Below are 22,065 nucleotides of genomic sequence, written 5' to 3' on the forward strand. Positions count from 1 at the left end.
GACATCGGAGGGATATAAGGTGGAAGCATTGAGGGAAAGGGCGTTGGTTTGTATGTGTATTGTGTTAGGAGTACTACTACCTACCGGTATATATCGTATCTTGATCCCATGACAGACGAAGCCATCACAAAGGGCTTCTTGGCAACTGCTTGCCGCTTTCGGCAAAGCGGCACGGTCACGTGGTAGTTTCAATTCCATAATGTTGTTACACTGGGCAGGCAGCAAAATCAACTTCATTATATATACCTAATTATATCGTTCTTTGGCGTATTGGGTTGTTCAGGTCGTGTAAAATGCATATAAGGCAGAGTGGGACTTAGTCGTAACGTTGCATAGATGGCTTATATTATACGAGTTTCTCTATCATCTGACCAGGGTATCACTTCTCTCCTGCCCAAAATGGTAAGTTCTCAAACTCTATGGTATGTTGACAAACGAAAACAGAGCTGTATTCTGTTGATATTTACAAGTAGCCAAATCATCAATATCTGAACTCGACTCTGGAGAATCCTCTGGTAACAAGCCAGTTTTTCGGGCTCGCGGGGATTTCCATTGATGGCCGCCACATTTCGGTGCTCTCGATCGTCTTTACGCCATCTGGCTGTCCCTTCTTACGATCCCAGGGAGTGGTATGCGGGTTGGAGAAGAGTGCCGGTGAGGAGTTGATAGGCGACGTACGAGATTCCCACATGCTGTTAACCCCCTGTTCTACCGGCGCAACAGATACGGGCTTGGCCCATGTTTGTCCTTGGATGGCCGTTATGGGCGATGTGATTGGAAGATTGGATGCTTCAGGCAATTTGCAGGTGGTATGGAGCCAATGAGTGCTTTCGGGTTGCGAGTCAAGTGCGAGCCCGAAAAGTTGGTTAGAGATCAAGTTTGGCAAAGCGGGCGCTCGCAGACCAGCAGATTTCTTTGCATATTCAGCCTCCACGTGAGCGAACATATCAGGATGTTCACATTGGATCGTAACTACTGAATCCGGGGCCGACCACATCTTGTGGCTGTTATTTCCCTTGGTAACAGGCGATATGACGCGTGGAGTCCAGGTCTTGGCCTTGGCCTTGCTGGCAGCCGCCAACCAATTGCGTTGCAAGGCGACAGTTTGACTTGGGGCCCAAAGAGATGATGACTGCAACATTGGTAGGTCGAGGGACATAGTGATTGGAGCATTTCTACTTGGTTCGAGATTAAACCCTGGGGTATTTGGGTTGAATGCCGGCTTGGATACTGTTCCCTTCGACCAAAGGGCTGCCGCTTTTATAGTCATGGTATTTATAGGTGGGCTCCACATGTAGACTTGAGACGATGTCGTACTTGTTACGTATCCCAGAGCGGCTGGGTGAATATCTGCTGACTTTGAAATAAGCTTTTGGGTGAAGAAGACTGGATGGCGGGAACTCGGGTCATAATTTGAAGTGATCGAGGATGAAGTGACGCTTTTTGCCATGGCTTCATTGAGAGCTTCATCCCACATCTTGGGGGAAGCGTTTTGTCGCACTAGAAGTGGTTGGGACTTCACGATTGCAGAATTCAAAGCAGTAGTCCAATCGGCCTCCGTTACTCTGGAACGAGTCAATGCCTTCTTGGGCGTGCTGGCAATTATTGCTTCAGCAAGCGCTTCGTCCCAGTTAGCACGGAACGCAATAGTAGGCGTGTACTGGTGGCGGAGCGGCCTGTGGATTGGCGAAACCGATTGTTGAGCAATTACTGTTCGGCGGAATTTCTTGGCTGGAGTGCTATCGAGGGTTGGAACCTTGATAGCCGAATTACTTCGAGATACTAGCACCATTGATTCCCTGAGGGGTTCCAGTGGTTTAACAGGCGCCGGAATTTTGGAGGCCATCGTTGGCTTTACCGAGGGTTGCACACTTTTGGTCGGTAATTGACGAACGGGGATGTTTGAGGGTTGCTTGGAACTATCCTTGGGTGGTTGGGAGGGTGCCAACTTTTTAGACTTAGGGCTCCACCATGGCACTGCCGAACTCGCAGTGGAACTAATGGACCCCCATAGAGACGAAGCTTTGCTGCTAGTAGACTTGACCGATGATGCATCGGATGCCGGTGAAGACTCACCAGATGATGGGTTGGAGCATAATGAAGGGCTATTTGGGCTTATAGATGATTCGGATATCCAATGGTGCTCAGGTTCTACTGGTTTGAAACCATTCCAAAGTTCGTCTGATTCCAACCCACTTAATGGTGCGCTGATTGTTCGAGGGTTGCGGGCCATGCCGATTGCTGCTGGGGCCAAAGCGGTGGTCCGTTGACTAGGCGGCGAGCTAGAAACTGAGAATAGCTCATGGACAGTGACCCCAAGCTCTATCACAGGCTTGGCCGGTGTCCACATCGCTTGGGATGATGCAACACGGGAAGACTTTTGACGTCTTGAATACTCAGAGATCCAGTCAATTTCCTCCACGAGACTATGATTAGCGGACCATAAATTTCGAGATGCAAGACTAGCGAGGGTGCCATTAGTTGGACGGGTGGGCCTGACCACCTCACTTGCAGCTGGACTTGCTTGTGTGGTGCGGACCACAGATTTATCGTTGGAGAAATTAAATAAGCCAGTGCTATTATTGCGATCCTCCTGTTTGGGCTGCGATCGCCACAGAAGCGCCTTTTCAGACTTTGGTGATGAATTATGAGACTGCGTAACGGCATCTCTACTCTCCCACATTAAAGTATTGGAGGGGGAGGGAGATCTTTGTGGCTCGGAAATAGCCCACAGCTCACACGAAGCGATGACTGGTAGGATCTCAGACGTGTGCGGTTTGGATCTGATAGCACCCTCGGTCGAAGCAACAAGAGATTTCCAGATGGTTTCTTCTGGTTGGGGTAAACCTGTAGCGGCCGCTGAAAAAACAACATCGCTACTAGCGGTCCAGAGTTGAGAGCGGGTTGCCAACACGAGTGGTCTAATCGGTGTTCTTGAATTGGCCAAGTCTTCCCCTGTAGAGTCTTCCGTGTCACTTTCATCGTCATAGTCCTCAATGATTTCGCTGATCGGTATCAGCTTTGGGGGTTGCGGGACCAAACTGTTTTCGGAGGGGGTACTGGTAGATTCCAATAAGCTTGCAATCTCCCACAGAGTGGTTTCGTCAAAGTCATCGTCGCTCTCAGGGTCAATATAATCATCATCATCATGCTCCTCATCATAATCATCAAAGAACGAAGATGAGTATCCATTCGATTCGGGTTCAAGTTGGCGAGACCTTGCCTGGAGGCTAGCGTTCAATATAGGGGCACCTAAAAGACCAGGGTTGAAAGCAGGCTGGTAAACGGCCGAGTCCGATTGTTCTCCCCATGGAAACTGAAATATTCCGAGGGTGTCTCTCTTGTTAGGGAGTGGAGTGGGACTTTCAACTGATAATGGATTAGCTAGGATCTTGTGCATTTTCGGAGAACTAGCCTAGTACATACTAATGTCAGGTAAAAACGTGATACGTTTTGACTTCCGGAGGGGCCGTCGGGTTACGCGACTTCGTGGGCGCACAGCGGTTGAGCCCCAAAGACCAGCCACTGCACGACTTTGATCGGACGAGCGGGGCTTTGACCACAAGGCAGAGCTTGTTATTTCAAGGCTACCTGCAGTCTGACGCAGGATAGGTCGAATGTCCTTAGCTGGTGGTTCACGAGAAGCCATATATACCGCTGATACCTCGTATGGAGGGTTCCATAGACGACCAGAAGCAGCGTTGGGTGACGGCGCAGATGACTCCCACAGTGATGCTAATTGCTTGGGCATAGACTTAGAGTTTTGTGAAGTGACCATGGTAAAGCCATCAAGTTCTAATTCTGTCTCATAGTCGGAGTCCGAGTCTACGCTATCAGGTGGTGTCGGGCTTCCAAGCTGATGATGTCTTGGTGCGGAGAGAAAGTTCAAACTTTTCTCTCGGAGAGGAGGGGGTGCCTTCTCTAGATATTCCACTTGAGCCTCCGCAAGACGTTGCTGCCAGATGCTTGCCCTTGAATTATCCGAGCTAAGAGTTGATACAGTTGATGTTGAATCCTCTCCCCCGGACCGTGTCATACTACTCCTGATTCGAGCTCGACGAGAAAGGACGAGAGAGGGCGTCCGGGAAGGTACCTGAGAAGACTCTTGGTGCAAATCATGCTCCGAGGGCGCTGCTTCCTGAGGCGTCATAACAACAGATATGGAATCTCTATCGAGGTTGTCTTGCATGTGCTGCCACTGGGTTTCTTGCTCTCCCATTTCTTTCTCAAGATTTTCAAGCAATTGAAGTCGGGAATCCTCATCATCTTGAGCACTTCCAAGATCTGTTGAATGAGGCAAGTGGCGCATAATAGAGCCTACTGAGCCACGGCTAGGTTCTTCAAACCGTTTTAGTTGGGCTTGAATTTCCTGAATTGCACGCTCTGGTGGGGAAATTGGAGACGGTTCAGAAGCGTGTATCATCGCTGTAGTTTGTCTACCACTGCTGTTCAACAACAAAGGGGTTGGTGGTGGCATTTTGCGCGCTCTGCTATTTGACCTCCTTTCGGAGAACGTTGGGAGCTCGTCACCAATCCGATGGTGCCAAGCTACTGCATTTGGAGGTTGGTAGACTTTGTCTTCTAGTGATGTTTGATCGGCATCGAGAAAGAAAGATGTTCTGCCTCCGGTTGGCTGGGGGGGGATGGGCAGGGGGATATCTCCCGGGTCCATCATAACGGTCATAACTGTCTCTTCATCATGGCTCGCTAGGGAGGGAACAGGTGGAATGGAAACAGCATCGCTGCTGCCATTTCGGCACGGTATGAAGGTTGATCGCGCAGTCTGTCTTTCTTTCGAGAGGTCAATAGCTGACAACTCGGAATGTACAGATCCCCAGTAAGTGACCGAATCTTCATGAGAGCTTGCGTCGCTAGAAGTTGTAACAGAAAAGGAAGACTTTCTAGTTTCCATTACCGAGTCACTTTCCGGGGGGGGTTGGACCGAGTTACGGATGTCAACTTCACTAGCAGGAATACCAGGAATCCAAGTCTCCCCGACTTGGTCAGCAATATTTTGGTATGTATTAGCGCTGAAGCGGTAGGCTTGGCGCTGCTCGGATCTCTTTAGCTCTCTATTTGGCGAAGTTGGTTGGTCATTGAGATCTAACGGGCCAAACAATCCTATTGTTGTCCTTTTCGACGCTACGCTATAATGCTTGTCCTCCACGGGGTTGTTGGTTCCTGCTATGTTGGATAGGAGCATTGACGGGAACGGTGGGAGAGATGGCACTGACGACCTCCGGCTCGGTATTGTTGGGACACCGGGTGGAGCTGGGAATAGTAATTCCATCTTCTCGTCGAAGGTCATGCTTTTTGTGTCATTTGGCAGTAATCGCCTCAATTTCATCGCACTGGTTGGTGGTGGGGGAAGTGGAGGGAGTTTTGTAGGGCTTCCCGGCTGTGAAGCGAGGAGGGACTTCCTCACTCCCATATAAGTAGCGGACTTGCTCCGTCTATGGTTCGGTGACGGCTCACTAGGAAACAGAATGCGGTCCATGTCGGAGTCTCGTTTAATAGGTCTAGGTCGATGTATGACAGAGTTTGATGAGTGTGGTGTACGAGTCAAGGGGTTATCCAGAACTTTTCCGGCGGTTTTCGGACGTTTTGCGGAAGCGTACATATCCGGGGCAGCATCAATGATGGTCTTCACCACGGCAGGATTGTCGTAGACAATGTCATTTACAAACAGCACCGTTTGCTCCTTGCCCAAGCCAGTCTGGCCAGCCGTTGCCATTCGCTGCGATCTAGGATTCATGGGTAGCCCGGTTGTTGCTTTCCTCGAGAACGAGGGCTTTGAGACTAGCTTCTCATCGGTCCACTTTTCAAAGTTGTCCGTATTACGTGGCGACCGTCGACGGACTTCTTCCCGATTAGGGGAGAGTGACACGGAAGTAGTGTTACCATTCATGCCATTGACAGAAAGGTTAGAAGAATTGGAACCAGCTATCGTAGGCATAGGCTGAGCTGGGTGGCTTGGAGGCACTTTCCGCTTAAGACTAATGCTCTTACGCAGTCCCTCCTGGGCTGGAGGAAGGGATGGTGGTTCTGGGGCAGGCCGGTTGGCGACAAGACGGGACCTGGCGTTGACACCCTCACGGCGTTCTCGCTCATTGATCGCGGCAGTAGCAAGGTCGATAGTTGGCATTCTCGTAAATGTCTGGACAACGTCATCCTCGCTATTTTCCATGACCGGCTTCGATATAACCAAGTTCCGAATTGGTGTTTTCGCAGGTGCCTTTGACCAATTGAAGAGGGATCTTTTCTGTTGCGCTGCAGCAGACATGGGTATATTCCGCATCCTCTCTGGAGCGGCCTTCACATTTGGAGGCATCGCGAGCTGATTTCCAGCTTGCAACGGTGTCGCCAACAGGGCCGAGAAGAACGCGCCACTGGAGCCCCGATCATGCCCATTACTTGACTCAGGCTCGCCAAATCTATCGCCTCCAAGAGCTCGTACTCTAACTTCGTCACCGAGTTTTGTAAATCCTTTTGTATCCCCTTGATGATTCCCCTGGAATCTGGTCGTCGGAGAATCACGTGGTGTTGCCGAAGGATTGACAACGAACAACATCCCGTTTTTGGTGTAATTACGGCCAGAAACTGGAGAGCCATCTCCAATGCCACCTATGAATAGCTCTCGAGATGGTGGTGTGGGCGCAGTGAACGGCGATCGAGCCTCGGGTGTAATTCCTTCCTCCTCTTTTGGCGATAGCAAAACGCCGGAGAAAATTGTAACCATGCCTATCATTTATTAGATGTGCGTCCTACCAGACCATGGAGACCATCATTACTCACCAACAAGTATAATCAATCCATTTGTGGGCACCACAGTTCTAACAATCAAGATAACAGTTGAAAGTCCCAAGGTCATCGGAACGCTGGTCTAGAGCGAGATAATGAGTAATTTCTCAGCCACTCGATAAAAAGTCACTTACAGCAGTCCACACGACAACCCCCGCAATGCTCAATATAAAGGCCTTGCTTTGCTCTCCTTGAATGCTTTGACTCTCATTACGCATAGTATGGAACATCCCGGATGAGAAAGCTCGGATTATCAATACTCCTATGATAATTAGGTCGAGGGCGAGGACGGTAATGTTGACTGGCATCGCTGAAGTACGGGCGACACAGACAGGCGCAAAATCAGGTCGTGTAAACCCCACCAGGATGCCGCCTGCGACCAGTCTGATTCCCAGAATACCCTGAAGAACCAATTGCTGGGCCGTCACCTTGGTTCCCTGACTCAATGTCCATAGCAAGAACTGCTCCATCACCACTCTCGCCCCTTGGTCGAATATCGTCGTAAATACCAGCAACGTCTGGCAGGCAGTAGGCGAGGTTGGTCCGACCATCAGATTGACAAAGCCAACTTGGGCCCATAACGCAGCAAATAACAGAAACAGCATGAGGACCAGCCTCCGGCCGTCCTGAAATATCTTAGTCCCATGCCCTTTGAAATAAAGAAATAAAGCGGCCGACGCGGCCTGAACTAGAATGCCACTGCAAGATATTAGTCTGTGAAAAGGCTGGTGTATAGGTATAGGACTAACAATGAGAACGCCGCCGACAAAGTCTGGATGGCATCTGGAATGGCCATGGCGGCGACGGATTACAATTGAAAAAAATTATACAGATAAAGCCCAATCTATGGGTAAACTCTCAAGAAAAGAATCGCACGATGCATGGTGGAGAACGACAGTTAACAGAGGGCCATGGTCAACGACGGCGACAACAAGCAACGCAACCGTCGAGTCCAGCCAGTGGGTATCGAACAGAGGGAAGAGACAGAGTAGAGTGTGAAGGTACGTAGTAGGCAGAGTAGAGTCACATGGGGTCTGAAGCAGCGGCTGGGACTTTGTCTGTATCTGCGTGTGCGTCTGCGTCGCGCACGCGGTAGGAGCGCCGGGGCAGCACTTGACAGCACTTGACAGCAGTATCAAACAGCGTGGTAATATGCGTGGAAGAGAGAATTGACACGGTCACGGCATCCTTCCTTCCTACTCCGTAGAGCCTCGAACATCCACAGAGCTGGAACAAGATCTCTAACAGTGACAGGCGGTGGCATTGCGCGGAATGCAGTTTTGAGAATTCTCCGTGCCCCGTGGATCGGTTGGCAGAGGCAGTTTGGAATAGCTCCGTAGCTTGATAGGTTCATAGGGGCTGGAGAGGCTGATGGTTTGGATATCCAGTTGCGTCGAGTGGAGAGGGCCTTGCACCAGGCGTTTCAATTGAAACCATGCAGGTTTCGTACCACCACGCCCTCGCTCTTGGCCTACGCATTTGATTGCAGAAAACCCGGCCCACGGACTCGAATCAACAGAAGAACAAATCGTTTCTCAAGTAATAAGATCTGCAATTGTACAGTGAAATGCATATGCACAAATCTTTTTTAGGGGCGCGGCCACAGCTGGGGGTTGTGCTCTATCGAGGTCTACATAGTCGAGGGAAGAAGCCAGCAACAGGACGACGAGACGCGAGGCATCCTGTCTACTTCGCAGGCTCGCTTTCTGCACGGCATCTGTCAGTTGCCGCCGTCTTGGCTTGTCTCGCATGTGTATACGAAGTTCGGTAGGTACTGTACGGCGTAGGAGCAGGAGCAGGATTACTGGAATAGCCAGTTTCGGTCCTGGATTTGAGCCTTTGAGTGTCAAGCTCTGGTCGGAAGAGAAGATGCCAATTTCATACTCATACTTCGTACGAACAGCCTCAATTCTCCGAGAGGCTCGGGCAGTGCAGCCGTAATTGTAGCCTGTGTTGCACTCGCGCGTCGCAACAAGATGAGATGAGATTACTTCGTAGAGCACCGTAGAGTACCACAACAAATGAGCTCAGGATCTGATCCGAGACCTAGAGGAATACTACATTATCCGCAGCAGGCCATGGTATGACCGGGCAGAGGCTTGGTGGGCAGATGTACGTAGTCCAGTACCGTGGGTTCAAGGCTTTTCGATGCCAGAGTTGAGTGAGCGGAGGATGATGAGCTGGAACGTGGACCACGAAAGTTGAAGCTTATAAAAGTATCAGCACGTGGGTTGGCGCCTGTCGGCTCAGCTTGCTGTTGATATGAGTAGGATGTTGTTTGCTTGTACTCTGTACAGTACCTACTAGGTAGGTATATCCCTTACAAAGTAAACAAGCTTCTTCTCTTGAGTAACTACATGTAGCCAAGAACTATTGTTCATCGATGTTATTGCGCTCTCCAGTTGGAACTTGGAAACTCGTGTCTCGGGGCGTAAGGTCCAGGAGAGCGAGACACTTACTCAGCATACCAAGGTACCTAGGTACCTAGTCTAGACTCTACTCGTATACAATACCTCCGTCCGTCGTTGAAATAGGCCAATCATTACTCCGTATTGACGGCTCTTGTAGACTTGTACCTACAGTACTTCTTCCATAACCCGCAGAGTGCGAGTAGGTTCAGACACTCTCGAGCCGCTCTATGGCACTGTAGTTTTGGCTCCTAGAGTCTTATTATACCTTTGTAGAGTCTTCTCCGTAGAGTCCTGGACAAGCTGATGGGAGCGCGCGGCATGGCCGTTATCTGATTTCCGCATAAAGTACTTGCTACGTACTTCGCAAATAGCGCTGGCGTGATTTCGCGCATTTGCATGCCGAAAAGTAACCTCCATCGTACGATGCGCTCCACCGACATCGTACCGCATCGCACCACAAACTCTGCCAGACTCCATCGCCCCAAATGCAAAGTCAACCTCAACCACAACAGCACCCGCAAAGGCAAATGCAGATGCAGATGCATCCTCGTCACAGATACTCTCTTTTGCCGTGTGATTGAACTGCATCCCCCCTCACGCCATCCTGCTCTTATCGGCCACATTAGCATCCGCATCCACATCAGCATCAGCAACAACAGCCCAGAATCCCAGATTGACAGTTGGCAACCTATTCCACTGCCGCCCCCCCCCTCTGCCCTCCCTCACCATGGCCTCCAAGACATGCGTCGATCCCTCCACACTTTCGGGCATCTCTACGGGCTTCGACTCACTGAACGACTCCCTCAAGGACTCTCTACAGGACTCTCCGAACGACTTTGACGACGCCCCCGTGGCTTTTACCGACACGCTGGACGACAACCCTCTGTTCGCTGCTGATTGGGAGCAGCAGGAAACTCCTCCCTACGAAGGCAACCTATACTCGACTCCCTTGAGTTGGGATCCGCCTGAGCCACCAAAGTTCGAGCCAATTCCTCCCGCGCAAACTTACATGACGATGGATACCCTTACGCCGGCCCAGCAAGAAAAACTACGCAACATCGCCATGCCGCAACACCTCCGCTACCAAGGGGCCAGCAGCCACAGCCCGGAATCGACTCCAAGCTACAAAAGCCCCTCAATATCCTCCCCTGAGACGAACGACAACAGCCGCAAACGCAAATCCTCCGTGTCGGCAGATGATGAAGACGAAGATGGGGCTGCGAAGCACCCTCCAGTCAAGAAAACAGCGCATAATATGATCGAGAAACGTTACCGAACAAACCTAAATGACAAGATTGCTGCGTTGCGCGACAGTGTACCAAGTCTCCGGATCATGACCAAGAGTGCCCGAGGGGAAGATACGGCCGATGACAGGGAAGAGCTACAAGGCTTAACTCCTGCCCATAAGCTGAATAAGGCCACTGTAAGTCACTTCTTCGTACTATATGTGTTCACGTATTGTGTTCGACGCTTAGGACGCTTGTCCCAACTGCTCCCTATCCGCAAATTATTTGGATTGTGTGCTTGCTCGTATTTTTCAGACCAGAGAATATCATTTCCCGGCGACTAGTCACTAGCACTATCGTCTCATCTACATATTCCACTTTCCTATGTGGCCAAGCGCCCACTATATTCTGTTATTAGCGTCTATACCACATCGGATGAGCTATGCTGATATATGGCTTCCAGGTCCTAAGTAAAGCGACTGAATACATTAACCATCTAGAGAAGCGCAACAAGCGACTTCAGGAAGAGAATATGGTGCAGAAGGCCCGTCTCGCTGCGTTTGAAACGCTATTTCGCTCTGGCTCAATGGGGTTCACACCTGCACCCCCGATAACAAACCCCTTTCAGTATCCGCGCGACTACCAAACTCCAGGCCGTTCCGGAGCCGTCGATCCTCAAGGAATGATCCGAGTGCCGGAATCTATGCGACGACTTCACGGTCAATCAAGTCAACAAACGTACCCAGTCGCTCAAGAACAATTCCAGCAACAACGCCAGCCCGTTGGTCCCAATGGATGGCAGAACGGAGGCGGCTACTTTGGCAGGTTGATGGTTGGATCGTTGGCTGGGTTAATGATTATGGAAGGTTTCAGCGAGACGGAGCAAAGCGCCGATACCCCATCTGGCCGTGGTCTCTTTAGTCTGCCAGTCCAAATGCTCCGGAGTCTATCCCAAGCCGCGCATTCCTCGTTCGACATCAGCGTCTTGGGTTACCATGTTCCCGCAGCCCAAACGCTAACATATATCAAGCTATTTCTAGCTTTGGGCGCTCTGCTCTATGTGTTCTTACCTTCATTATTTGCACCAACCCCCAAACCAAAGGACAATAAGGCCCAGGGCACATCCTTAGCTGCAGTCCCATCCCTAGCGTCGTCCATTCAGGTCCGCAGACGGGCTTGGCTTACCGCGGTCCAAACTGTCTGGGTTCCTCGTCACAACTTCTTTCTGGAGGCAGCAGCGCTCTGCCTGAAGATAGCCAAATTGGGCATGCGCAACGTAATCGGGCCCAGTAGCTATACCTATCTTACAGGGATAACCCCACAGCAAGAAGCTGCGCGAGTCAAAGCATGGGAGATTGCGCTTGATGCTCAATTAGCTGGTGGAGATGTTGATGTGAGTAAGAGTCGACTAACATTGACATTACTTGCCTCTGGCACATTACCAGATACGCCAGCTCGTCTCATGCTAAAGGCTTTGCACATCCGTGTCCTTCTCTGGGAAGTTGGCAAGGCCGGGTTCAATGGGTTTTCTATGTTCCATGAAGTTGCAGCAAAGCTGGCTCGATGGAAATGGAACGAAGCGAAGCAGCTGAAGCAGTTGATGGCCCACACCAGAGATAAGCAAGAGATTGAGTTTCCAGAGTATCTAGCAGCTCTCCTGGAGGAAGAATGCGATGATGTCCTGACGGATGGCATCGTTCAACGTGCATACAACCTTGCATGGCACCTGCCAACGGTACGCAATGTTCAGGGGCCGAGAGACGGTATGGATGGTGTTATAGATGACTTTGCGATTCGCAGCCCTCTTGACGGTCTCGCGGCATGGTACTCGAGTATGGTTCTACAACGAATTCTTACTAGGAGCCTCGACACCAAAGACGATGCTGAGAGCCAAAATTCTATTGTGTCCGATATTGCGCTAGCCATTAAGGTGGCACCTACTGGATCACGAGCTCAAATTCGAGCACTGGTAGCTCGTGCCGTCTTGGTTAAGGAAAAGCGTGGCGCCAATATTGCATCTGCTCTCCAAGCCCTTGGTCCTTTTGAACCCGAAGACGAAAATGAGACGTCGCCAACACTTATCAACACGAGTACCTGTACTACCAATCTTCCTGATGTCAATATGTCGCTCCGTTGTGCTATGGCCATTGCACACCTTGACCGCTTTCCCTCGCCACAAAACCCTGTCGCGGCACACCGCATCATTCAGAGCGTCGTGCCTACAAATCTAACTCTACTCGGCTTCACTGCCGCGTTCAACCTTATGGAGAGAATCCATAAGCATGAACAGGTGGCTTTGAGCTGTAGTAGCCAACTTGAGAAACTGGCAGGCAACCTTCGGATTTGGATTGGAGGCCCGGATAGTGAGGAGAGCGGCCTAGACAAGGAGTCCAAGCGAAAGATGGTCGCGCGGTGCTTAAGTATCACCAAACACATTATCGGCATGGGGGAAGATGCCGGCTACGAGAGCATGAGCGAGGAAGATATAAGTGATGGTTGTTGATTTTTGACGGCCGCTTCATTGTTCTCAACAGAGAAAAATAACTAGGACGATTCCCTAGCTGTCGTACTTCTAAAAATGTCGGCAATAGCTGTCTCTCGGGTCTTTTGTGGATGTTTCATGACAAGGCGTTTGTTGGATGGCAGGAGGTGGCTCTATCATGGGCTGGTGCAGACTCTGCAGGCGTTTTTGGGAAGCATCATCTCTATACCTATCCTGAGTTTCCACCTTTTGCATTTCGTATTTCCTGTATTAAAATTTTCCGTTAGCGGGTGTTCAATGGGTGCTGCACTTCTGGGCCGGGTAAAGCTCCACACACTTGCAGTTAGAAGAGGAAACCCTTCAAAGAATTTGCTTTATCTACTATTTTTTAAGCACAGATTACAATTATAAACTTGAAATATCATACATACCTTGCCTAAGATACTTGCTCAAGTCTTCAGAACAGCGTCTGATCCAAGCAAGGGAAAAGTTATAAGACCCTTGCCCGATTTCACCCTTATCACGACTTTTCCGCTAAATACCCGCTCCGGGATATTTTCGGGCGCTTCCGCTCATCAGCCTCCCTATCAGCGAATGATATTACCGCATTCCTTATCGCGCCCCAAGATATCATGAACCAGCCAGCGTCGGAGAGAGATTGCACTCCCACTTTGTATAGAATTCCTCCCTCGGAGATTGTCGAACATCAACCGTGAAATGGCCGGAGATCCAGACATGAATCGTCCCACGCATAGATTAGGAAACATGCTCGCTCTATCTGGATGATAAGGCCACGGCGCGGTGGGACGCCAGTTGAGTTATCATCGACATGGACTTCCGAGGATTTAGTCGTACGGACGGTGTAGTTCTTCGTCTGTTATTGGGGTATGTAGATAGGCAGAATCTCTGTTTAGTAAACTTCTACGGATCATTGGTTATTTCCTCTCCAGACTTCTCCCTCTCTCATTTCTTCGCTTTCTCTCAGTTTCCTCATTTCTCATCCATACTTCCCATTCAAGATTCTTGGAGTTGATGAAAGCCTTCATTACTAGACGGGTACTAGAGCGTCCTCTCTACAGCTTTCACCATGGGTAGCTGGCAACCTCAAGATATCATACCTAGTCCTTTGACTAATGGCACCAACGGAGTGGAAGCCTCTGAGTACGAGAGCCATGGAGGGCCAAAAAAGAAGATTGTCGTCGTTGGTCTAGGGATGGTTGGAATTAGCTTCATGTAAGGATCAATCTCTCCTTATGGGGGTACTTCTCAGCGTTCCAAGGAATGGAAGGAGTACTAATACTTGTGCGCCAATTAGAGAGAAATTAATGAAACTGGATGCAAAGCGGCGAGAATACGATATCGTCGTCATCGGCGAAGAAGCACATATAGCGTACAACCGCGTAGGGTTGACAAGTTTCTTCCAGCATCGAAAAGTTGAGAATTTATATCTCAATCCAAAAGAATGGGTATGTACTTCTCTCTCTCTATAGGATGCAATAACTAATGCATAAACTACAGTACACGAATTGCCCAAAAGGCTCATTAAACTACCACCTCAACACACGAGTCACCGAGATTCACACAGAACAAAAGGCCGTCTCCTGCTCTTCGGGGGAGATCGTTCCTTACGATATCCTCGTCCTTGCCACGGGTTCCGACGCCCTCCTTCCACGCAACACGCCCGGCCATGACGCCAAGGGCGTCTTCGTATACCGCACAATTGAAGATCTAGAAAAACTCATCGAATCTTCAGCCCTAAAAAAAGGCACTCATGGTGTTGTGGTGGGCGGCGGTTTACTCGGCCTTGAAGCCGCCAAAGCGATGATGGACTTGGAAAATTTCTCAAAAGTTAAATTGATCGAGAGAAATAAATGGGTATTAAGTCGGCAGCTAGATGGAGATGCTGGTGCCATTGTCCTCGAGCAAGTGAGAAAATTGGGGTTGGATGTTCTGCTGAGCACGAGAGTGCGCAACATTGAAGTCACGGAAGATAACACAGTAAAAGGGGTGGTGTTCGAGGATGGTGAGAGCATAGCTTGCTCTACAATCTGTTTCGCCATTGGCATCAAAGCTCGCGATGAACTTGCGCGGAAATCGGGCATCAAGTGTGCGGAACCAGGGGGTGGCATTGCCGTTGATGAATGGTTGAAGACCAGCGTGGAAGATATCTACGCCATTGGTGAATGTGCGAGTTGGGAGAATCAGACGTTTGGACTTATTGCTCCGGGAATTGAAATGGCTGATGTTCTGTCATTCAACCTTACGCAAGCAAAAGTGCACTCGTACAGGAAGTTTAAGAGGCCGGATTTGAGCACCAAATTGAAATTGTTGGGTGTGGAGGTTGCTAGTTTTGGAGATTTCTTCGCGGACAGAGATGGGCCTAAGCACCTCCCAGTGAGGGCCGGCAGGAAGGAGGGAAATGCAAATGGATTACGACGACGTACCGACGGTCCACCTCCTCCCGCGGTCACGGCTTTGACATACAAGGACCCTTTCCAGGCGGTCTACAAGAAGTACCTATTCACCGCAGACGGGAAATATCTCCTTGGAGGGATGATGATTGGGGATACGCGAGATTATGTGAAGTTGGTGCCCATGGTGAAGAACCAAAAGCCGTTGGATGTTCCGCCTAGTCAATTCATCCTGGGGGCGAGCAAAGAGGGGGATGAAGGTGGCGCCGATCTCGACGACGATACACAAATCTGCTCTTGCCACAATGTAACGAAGGGCGATGTATGCAATGTCGTCAAAGACGGCACCTGCAATAGCATCGGCGATGTGAAGTCCTGTACCAAAGCCGGAACGGGGTGTGGTGGCTGTATGCCCCTTGTGACTAGCATCTTCAACGAACAGATGAAAGCAATGGGCAACGAAGTTAAGAACCACATCTGTCCCCATTTCAACTATTCCCGGGCGGATCTCTACAACATCATTTCCGTCAAGAAACTGAAGACTTTACGAGAAGTCATGAACGAAGTGGGAAATGATCCTGAGAGCCAAGGGTGTGAAGCATGCAAACCTAGCATCGGTTCGATTTTCGCGTCATTATATAACAAACATGTCATGGATAAACCTGTTCATGGTCTCCAGGAGACGAATGATCGATACCTGGGCAACATCCAGAGAAACGGAACGTACTCGGTTGTTCCCCGTGTGAGTGCCGGAGAGATTACACCAGATAAATTGATCGTTATTGGGAATGTGGCAAAGAAGTATAACCTCTATACTAAGATTACTGGGGGACAGAGAATCGATATGTTCGGTGCGAAAAAACAAGATCTCCTTCCAATTTGGAAGGAGTTGATCCAGGGGGGGATGGAGAGTGGACATGCCTACGCCAAGTCTTTGCGGACGGTCAAGAGTTGCGTTGGTACGACATGGTGCCGATATGGTATTGGGGATAGTGTTGGCATGGCAGTGAGGTTAGAGGAGAGGTACAAAAGTGTTCGAAGCCCTCATAAGATGAAGGGGGGTGTTAGCGGCTGTGTACGTGAGTGTGCAGAGGCTCAAAACAAGGAGTAAGTCGGAATATCAAACGACATGGTGAAATGCAACTAACATAGTCTCAGCTTCGGCCTCATAGCCACAGAAAAAGGATTCAACATATTCGTCGGAGGCAACGGTGGTGCTTCGCCGAAGCATTGCGAACTCCTAGCTAAAGACGTGCCGCCTGATGATGTGGTTCCCATCCTGGATCGCTATCTCATGTTCTACATCCGCACCGCAGACAAACTACAACGAACAGCCCGCTGGCTCGAAGCCCTTCCAGGCGGAATCAAATACCTGCGCGAAGTAGTTCTCGAGGACAAACTCGGCATCTGCGCCTCCCTCGAGGCACAAATGGAAGAACTGGTCGGCACTTTCTTCGATGAGTGGGCCGAAGCAATCAACGACCCCTCGCGGAGCAAGAAATTCCAACAATTCGATAACACGACGGAGACCATGGAAAACATGGAGACGGAAGAAGATCGTGGACAAATGAGACCGGTATACTGGCCTAAGGAGAGCGCCAAGGAGGATTTCAAGAATACGAAGTGGACATCCCTGACCTGGCAACCCATGATAGAAGCGAGCTATTTCGCAGGCGCGGACGATACCCCCAATGGCATATCCGCAAATGTTAAGAGGAGCGATACGCAACTTGCTATTTTTAGGGTGAAGGGGAAATGGCTTGCTAGTCAGCAGATGTGTCCCCATAAGCGGGCATTCGTCCTCTCAGATGGCCTAATCGGTGACTCGAAGGATAAACTCTGGGTTTCCTGTCCTTATCACAAACGCAATTTCGAGTTGACCGGCGAGCAAGCGGGGCGCTGTATGAATGATGAAGAGGTTAGCATTGCAACGTTTCCGGTAGAGGAGCGGGAGGACGGCATGGTGTATTTGAAGTTGCCGCCTGTGCATGAATTGGACGGAGTGTTGGGGACTAAGAAGTGGATGGTGAAGAAGGGGGAGAGTGGCGTGGGGGCGTTTGAGAAACTTGACAAGAAGATTGGGAGGAATGGGATGAGGGTGAAGGGACGGAAGCCGTTTGAGGCGACAAGACTACTTGAGACTGTTGGAGGGCCAGGAGAGGGGAATATTGATTGGTAGATGGCCTGAGGGGGGAATATGTGATGTGACAATGACCGATATTATGAATGTAAAAGAACGTTAACGTATAAGTACTTCCCTAACAGTCTAGTCTGTGCTTCCTTAGCAAAGAAGATATAATTAATCTCTTGTTTTGAGTGCCTTTGCGCTTTCTTCTATTTCTTTTTGAGTTAATTTCTACTATGTGCCTACTTAACAGGAAATTCTCATGTTTCAAGATCAACATTCCAAAGCTATTCTATGAGCATAGGAGTTGCAATTACAGGAGTTATGCTTTGATAACAGTACCATATCAAGAGTAATCATTCATTTAGCTAACAAATACTACAGAATCCTCTCTCGATATAAATGGCTAGGGTTGGGTGCAGGAGATAGTGGCGAGTATCTTAGGCAATGCAACAGGCACAGATAGAGCGGCCTTATAGAAGGGTGATGATGAGTTGATGTTGCACTTCAAAATGCCGGATGGTCCGGATAGCATAATGCTCCATTTTCCTACTACGTGGTCCTACTACACAATACGGTCGACTTCCTGTTGTCAGTTACAATTAGGAAAGCCCCTTTGATAAGGCCGAGTACAGGTGTAGGATACCTATTCCTTTCAGATGGCTTTCTATCTTTGAGTTTCCACATCGTGTTTAACTCTAATTTATAATACCGCTCAACTCAGGCCCACATTATCTTTCTGTTGATGATATTGAAGCCGCTTCAGACTAGCATTAAAACAGTCCTTTGCGCGTTTGTTGAATCTTTTTCGTATCTAATTTGCCAACCCCTAGCTCCAGAATATCTTCAAGTAGATGTTACCTAGCGGTTGGGCGACGCTTGAAAATATATACACTGCTTCCGGATATTATTGTTCATCTTCATCCTCGCTCCCCCTTAGCGTTTCCTCTTCCTCAGCTTGTCGCTGCTCCTCAGCTCGGTCATCATGAGTTTTGTGGTTGACGAACACGACCAGCACACCCAAATCATAAGTAACTTTTAACGAACCTGCTGCGATAAATGCAACCCAGAGCAGTTGATGACCCGCTAATATACCAGTTATAAACGGAGCAAGGCTCTGAGCGAACGTCTTAACAACGTTTATAATACCCATTACGGCTGTCCGCTCGTGTGGCAGAACAACAGCCGCCAAGAAAGCAGCTCTGGGTGCTACATCCATTTGTTGCGTAGAAGATCGCAGGATGAGGAAGAGCATTGCAATCGGAAGGGAGCTTGGTACCGGAATGAGGGCGAGTAAAACAGCAGACGGCAGGTGAGTAAATACCATGGTCTGCAAGATTATTAGAAGTGCTTTGAAACAACGGCAAACAGGACAAACCTTGATATTTCCTAACCTCTTTGCAATTGAGGAAGCTAGGATCATCGAAATGGCTGTAATTATGCTGGTCGTGAAAAATAAAGATCCTAGTTTCCCTACCTCAAGATTAAACTTATCGTGGAAGAAGAAAGTCAACCAAGAACTAGTTCGTTCAGTATCAGATGGTCTCTATAGGTGGATTGGAGAACTTACAGTGGCGCTAGGCCTGATGCGAAGGAATCCAGCCCAAAAAGAAAACACAAATTTATCAAAATAACTACACTCTCCTTGCTGATATTTGGTAGTATCGATCGAATAGTAGATTTCTTTGGCCCCACCTCCTCGGCGCCGTTGCCAAGAAGTGCCGTAGTCTCGGAAGCCTCCACAGGAGCAAGTTGCTTGGCCTCAAGCTCAACAGCCTGGCTGAGAGCCAAGGCCAGGACTAGTTTAACAGCTCCCACGACTGCATAGGCCCAGAATACGGCCCGATATGCTCTTAAGTCGTCCCAATCCAACTGATCCTTCATGTACTGGAGCAGCCATCCGGATGTGATAAATCCGACAGCCGTCCCCAAACTGCCACTCAATGAATACCAGGCATATACATCGCCACGGTTTGCAGCAGGTATAAGGTGTGCGAGGGTCGATTCTTCAATTGCTCGAAAGGGGCCAATCTCATTTCCACTACCAAAAGTATCAGCGTATTCCCCCCCAACAAATCATACTCATCGAGACTCGAGGGAAAGGCACCTTGGACTAATAACGCCCACAATAGCCGCAACAAGCAGAACCCAATAATTCCCAGATAACGCAAACACGACCCCACTGCCAATCATCAACGCTGCCCCCAACGAAAGAATGAATTTCCGACCAAGTCCATCTGCGAAAATTGTCAAGATGAAACTGATGACCGTATCTCCAACAAGGGTCAAGGTCATAAAGAGACCGATCTTCGCTTTGGGAATTCCCAGAAGAATCAAATACTGGACGAGTATAAGATTTGTCCCCCCATAAGCAAAGAGTCGGACGAATCGCTGGATGCAGAGCAATTTCGTGTCGATTGTTGAATTCCAGAGAGAGACGAGCCCCAGCTCTTCAAAAACCTTAACCACGGATCTATTAGCCATTGCGTGCGCGCTCTACTACTCTACAAGATGTTACAGAGCAAAATAAGCAAGTTATCTGAAAGTGGGGGTTGGAGCGATTGAAGTTTTACAAAACAACAGTCTGACGACCGTTTTGTCGATGCTGCTTTAGTTCCGCCGGTCGGTCGTCGCGTACAACACGCGTCGAGCTTGATCAAGGAGGGCGAAAGGCGACATAACACAGAGATTGTACGTCATGACTCGCCTCCCACTTGCAGTTTTTGATTTTATTGCTTATTAATCACTCGATACTACAAAGTAGAACGTGTTTCGTAGCTCATCATTTCATGGTACATGTACGTTGCAAAGTACCCTGGTCCCTTATGACGGTATTGAGCTAGCCTCTCGAAACTAGTAGTCGTAATTGCCCGCTCTAATCCTAGAGAGCAAGCAACAAACCAAGAATATCGCATTAAAACAAAACATACAACAGCAGGTATTCGCTCGAAGGTAGAACTACTACTCGCATTACACACCAGCAGGAAAGACCAATCTCGTCATTGAAGGTTGCCTCTTTCTTGAGCGGGTAGCTGTGTCATTGACTTAACCTCTGTTGAAGTTTGCCGCAAAGCTCAGTACTCGTAGAGCACTTACTCGAGTAAAGCCTCTGCGCCGTTGGCCAAAATTTACAACATTCCTACCCAAACATCCAACAAACTTACTAGCTCGCTCGCAAATATTACGCTTGATAACTGGTTATAAGACTGGATTTGGAAGTGAGGAAGATCAGTGGTAAGATCGGGGGGTAGGTTATGCCGGGTTACCTTGTCCGTTAAGTGAGGTAAGGCTGGAATTGTCGATCTTCAGCTCGTTGCAGTTGTTGTGGCTTCCCGGCTACCCACTGTAAGGCACAATCGAGCCTACCCCTTGCCCCTATTTTGCGAAATAAGGTATAACAGACAGCCATTTCGCTCACGATGCGAGTTTCCAAACTTCATTGTTGACAAGAACTGCATCCTACGAGGACTTTACCAAGATCCCAGCCATGCATCCATCCACGACCACCGATGCGACAACGGGTGTCTCCCCAGAACAAGATGTTGAGAAGAACTCTAGTCTGGCACCTCTCCTAACCTCCTATTCCGCCTCCGTCGCCATGGACCCAGATCCAAGCAATACTCCTCCACCGACGGCAGGGCTCACCGATGGAAAGGCAAAAAATGGAAAGCCAACGGGCGTCCAGCGTGTTTACGCCCGGAAGGGTGGGTTCCTCCTCGGCCAGTGGTTTTTTACCTTTTGGGTGCTAGGCGCAACAGCCCAATCTCTCAGGCTTGCGAGTGAACTGCGCTTTGCTGTCCCTATGCTTGCATATACTGTGGTTTGTGTAAGTGCTAGCTCCTCCAACATAGGTCACTACATGTATTCCCGTTCATGAGGCTGGGCGGGCATCTTTACAGCCCCCGGGGCTAACACAAAATCTCTAGGCCTCTATCCACGTCGTCCCAATGTACTACTTCGCTATGTCTAACAAACCTGTCTCGCCTACGAATTCGCGGCCGCCCCAGTGGTACCTAGTCACCTACGCCATTTCCTCCGTCGCATGGTTCGCCGCTATGGCCTGCGTGGTCCTTGTGCTGGTCGACACCTTGCCGTTCGACGGTGACGAGGATATCGCCAAGGGGCTGCAAAAGTGCGGCAAGCACAAAACCTATAAATGCTACCATGCCACAAAGAACGCTCAGATAAATACCCTCGCTAAGATGAACACTGCAACCGCTGGTTTCATAACGTGAGTTCGGCCTAAAGACCCCCAAGTGCCCTTCCCTTAAGGCCTAAGGCGCATCCTCTATACTAATTCGCAGCTGAACGCTTACAGTCTGTTCATTATTGGCCACTGGTATCAGATATCCAAGCTCTGGTGGTGCACATTTACGGCAGACGAGATCAGGGAGGCTTATGAATTTAATCCAAGTAAAAAGTAGATGGGTCTTGTGATATATCTTCGTCCAGACCTCTTGTTTCAAGTCGTAGAAAGTGGCCTTCTGGTCTGGCGGCGCAACGACTACCTATCCTCGGATCACGCTGACTCTATTTCGTGTTGCCCATGCACAACATGGCCTCCAGTAAGTTGATCACTTTGGTTGGACTCCCTTATCCGGCCCAAAAA

At 49.4% G+C, this 22,065-nt stretch overlaps 5 protein-coding genes across 5 annotated transcripts; 3 read left to right on the plus strand and 2 right to left on the minus strand.

Annotated features, from left to right (window-relative positions):
* Positions 1-481: 481 nt before the first annotated feature.
* On the minus strand, positions 482-7,597 carry BP5553_02028 (uncharacterized protein; the record flags this gene model as incomplete). The annotated part of the gene is made up of 5 exons (XM_032010651.1): positions 482-3,369; positions 3,427-6,741; positions 6,796-6,883; positions 6,936-7,500; positions 7,551-7,597. 5 exons carry the CDS (start codon positions 7,595-7,597, stop codon positions 482-484), a joined length of 6,903 nt encoding a protein of 2,300 aa, XP_031874705.1.
* A 2,342-nt stretch (positions 7,598-9,939) lies between these two features.
* BP5553_02029 (HLH, helix-loop-helix DNA-binding protein) lies at positions 9,940-12,941 on the plus strand (the record flags this gene model as incomplete). Its single annotated transcript, XM_032010652.1, has 2 exons — positions 9,940-10,635; positions 10,902-12,941. 2 exons carry the CDS (start codon positions 9,940-9,942, stop codon positions 12,939-12,941), a joined length of 2,736 nt encoding a protein of 911 aa, XP_031874706.1.
* A 1,066-nt stretch (positions 12,942-14,007) lies between these two features.
* BP5553_02030 (putative nitrite reductase) lies at positions 14,008-17,510 on the plus strand (the record flags this gene model as incomplete). Its single annotated transcript, XM_032010653.1, has 4 exons — positions 14,008-14,153; positions 14,236-14,386; positions 14,439-16,438; positions 16,490-17,510. The coding sequence occupies 4 exons, from the start codon at positions 14,008-14,010 to the stop codon at positions 17,508-17,510; spliced, it is 3,318 nt and encodes a 1,105-aa protein (XP_031874707.1).
* An 853-nt stretch (positions 17,511-18,363) lies between these two features.
* BP5553_02031 (MFS general substrate transporter) lies at positions 18,364-19,940 on the minus strand (the record flags this gene model as incomplete). Its single annotated transcript, XM_032010654.1, has 4 exons — positions 18,364-18,786; positions 18,835-18,976; positions 19,027-19,497; positions 19,564-19,940. The coding sequence occupies 4 exons, from the start codon at positions 19,938-19,940 to the stop codon at positions 18,364-18,366; spliced, it is 1,413 nt and encodes a 470-aa protein (XP_031874708.1).
* A 1,003-nt stretch (positions 19,941-20,943) lies between these two features.
* Positions 20,944-21,880, plus strand: BP5553_02032 (uncharacterized protein; the record flags this gene model as incomplete). Its single annotated transcript, XM_032010655.1, has 3 exons — positions 20,944-21,282; positions 21,383-21,687; positions 21,775-21,880. 3 exons carry the CDS (start codon positions 20,944-20,946, stop codon positions 21,878-21,880), a joined length of 750 nt encoding a protein of 249 aa, XP_031874709.1.
* Positions 21,881-22,065: the final 185 nt, after the last annotated feature.

The sequence above is a fragment of the Venustampulla echinocandica genome (genome assembly GCF_003357145.1).
Source record: "Venustampulla echinocandica strain BP 5553 chromosome Unknown scaffold_0, whole genome shotgun sequence".
Lineage (NCBI taxonomy): Eukaryota > Fungi > Ascomycota > Leotiomycetes > Helotiales > Pleuroascaceae > Venustampulla > Venustampulla echinocandica.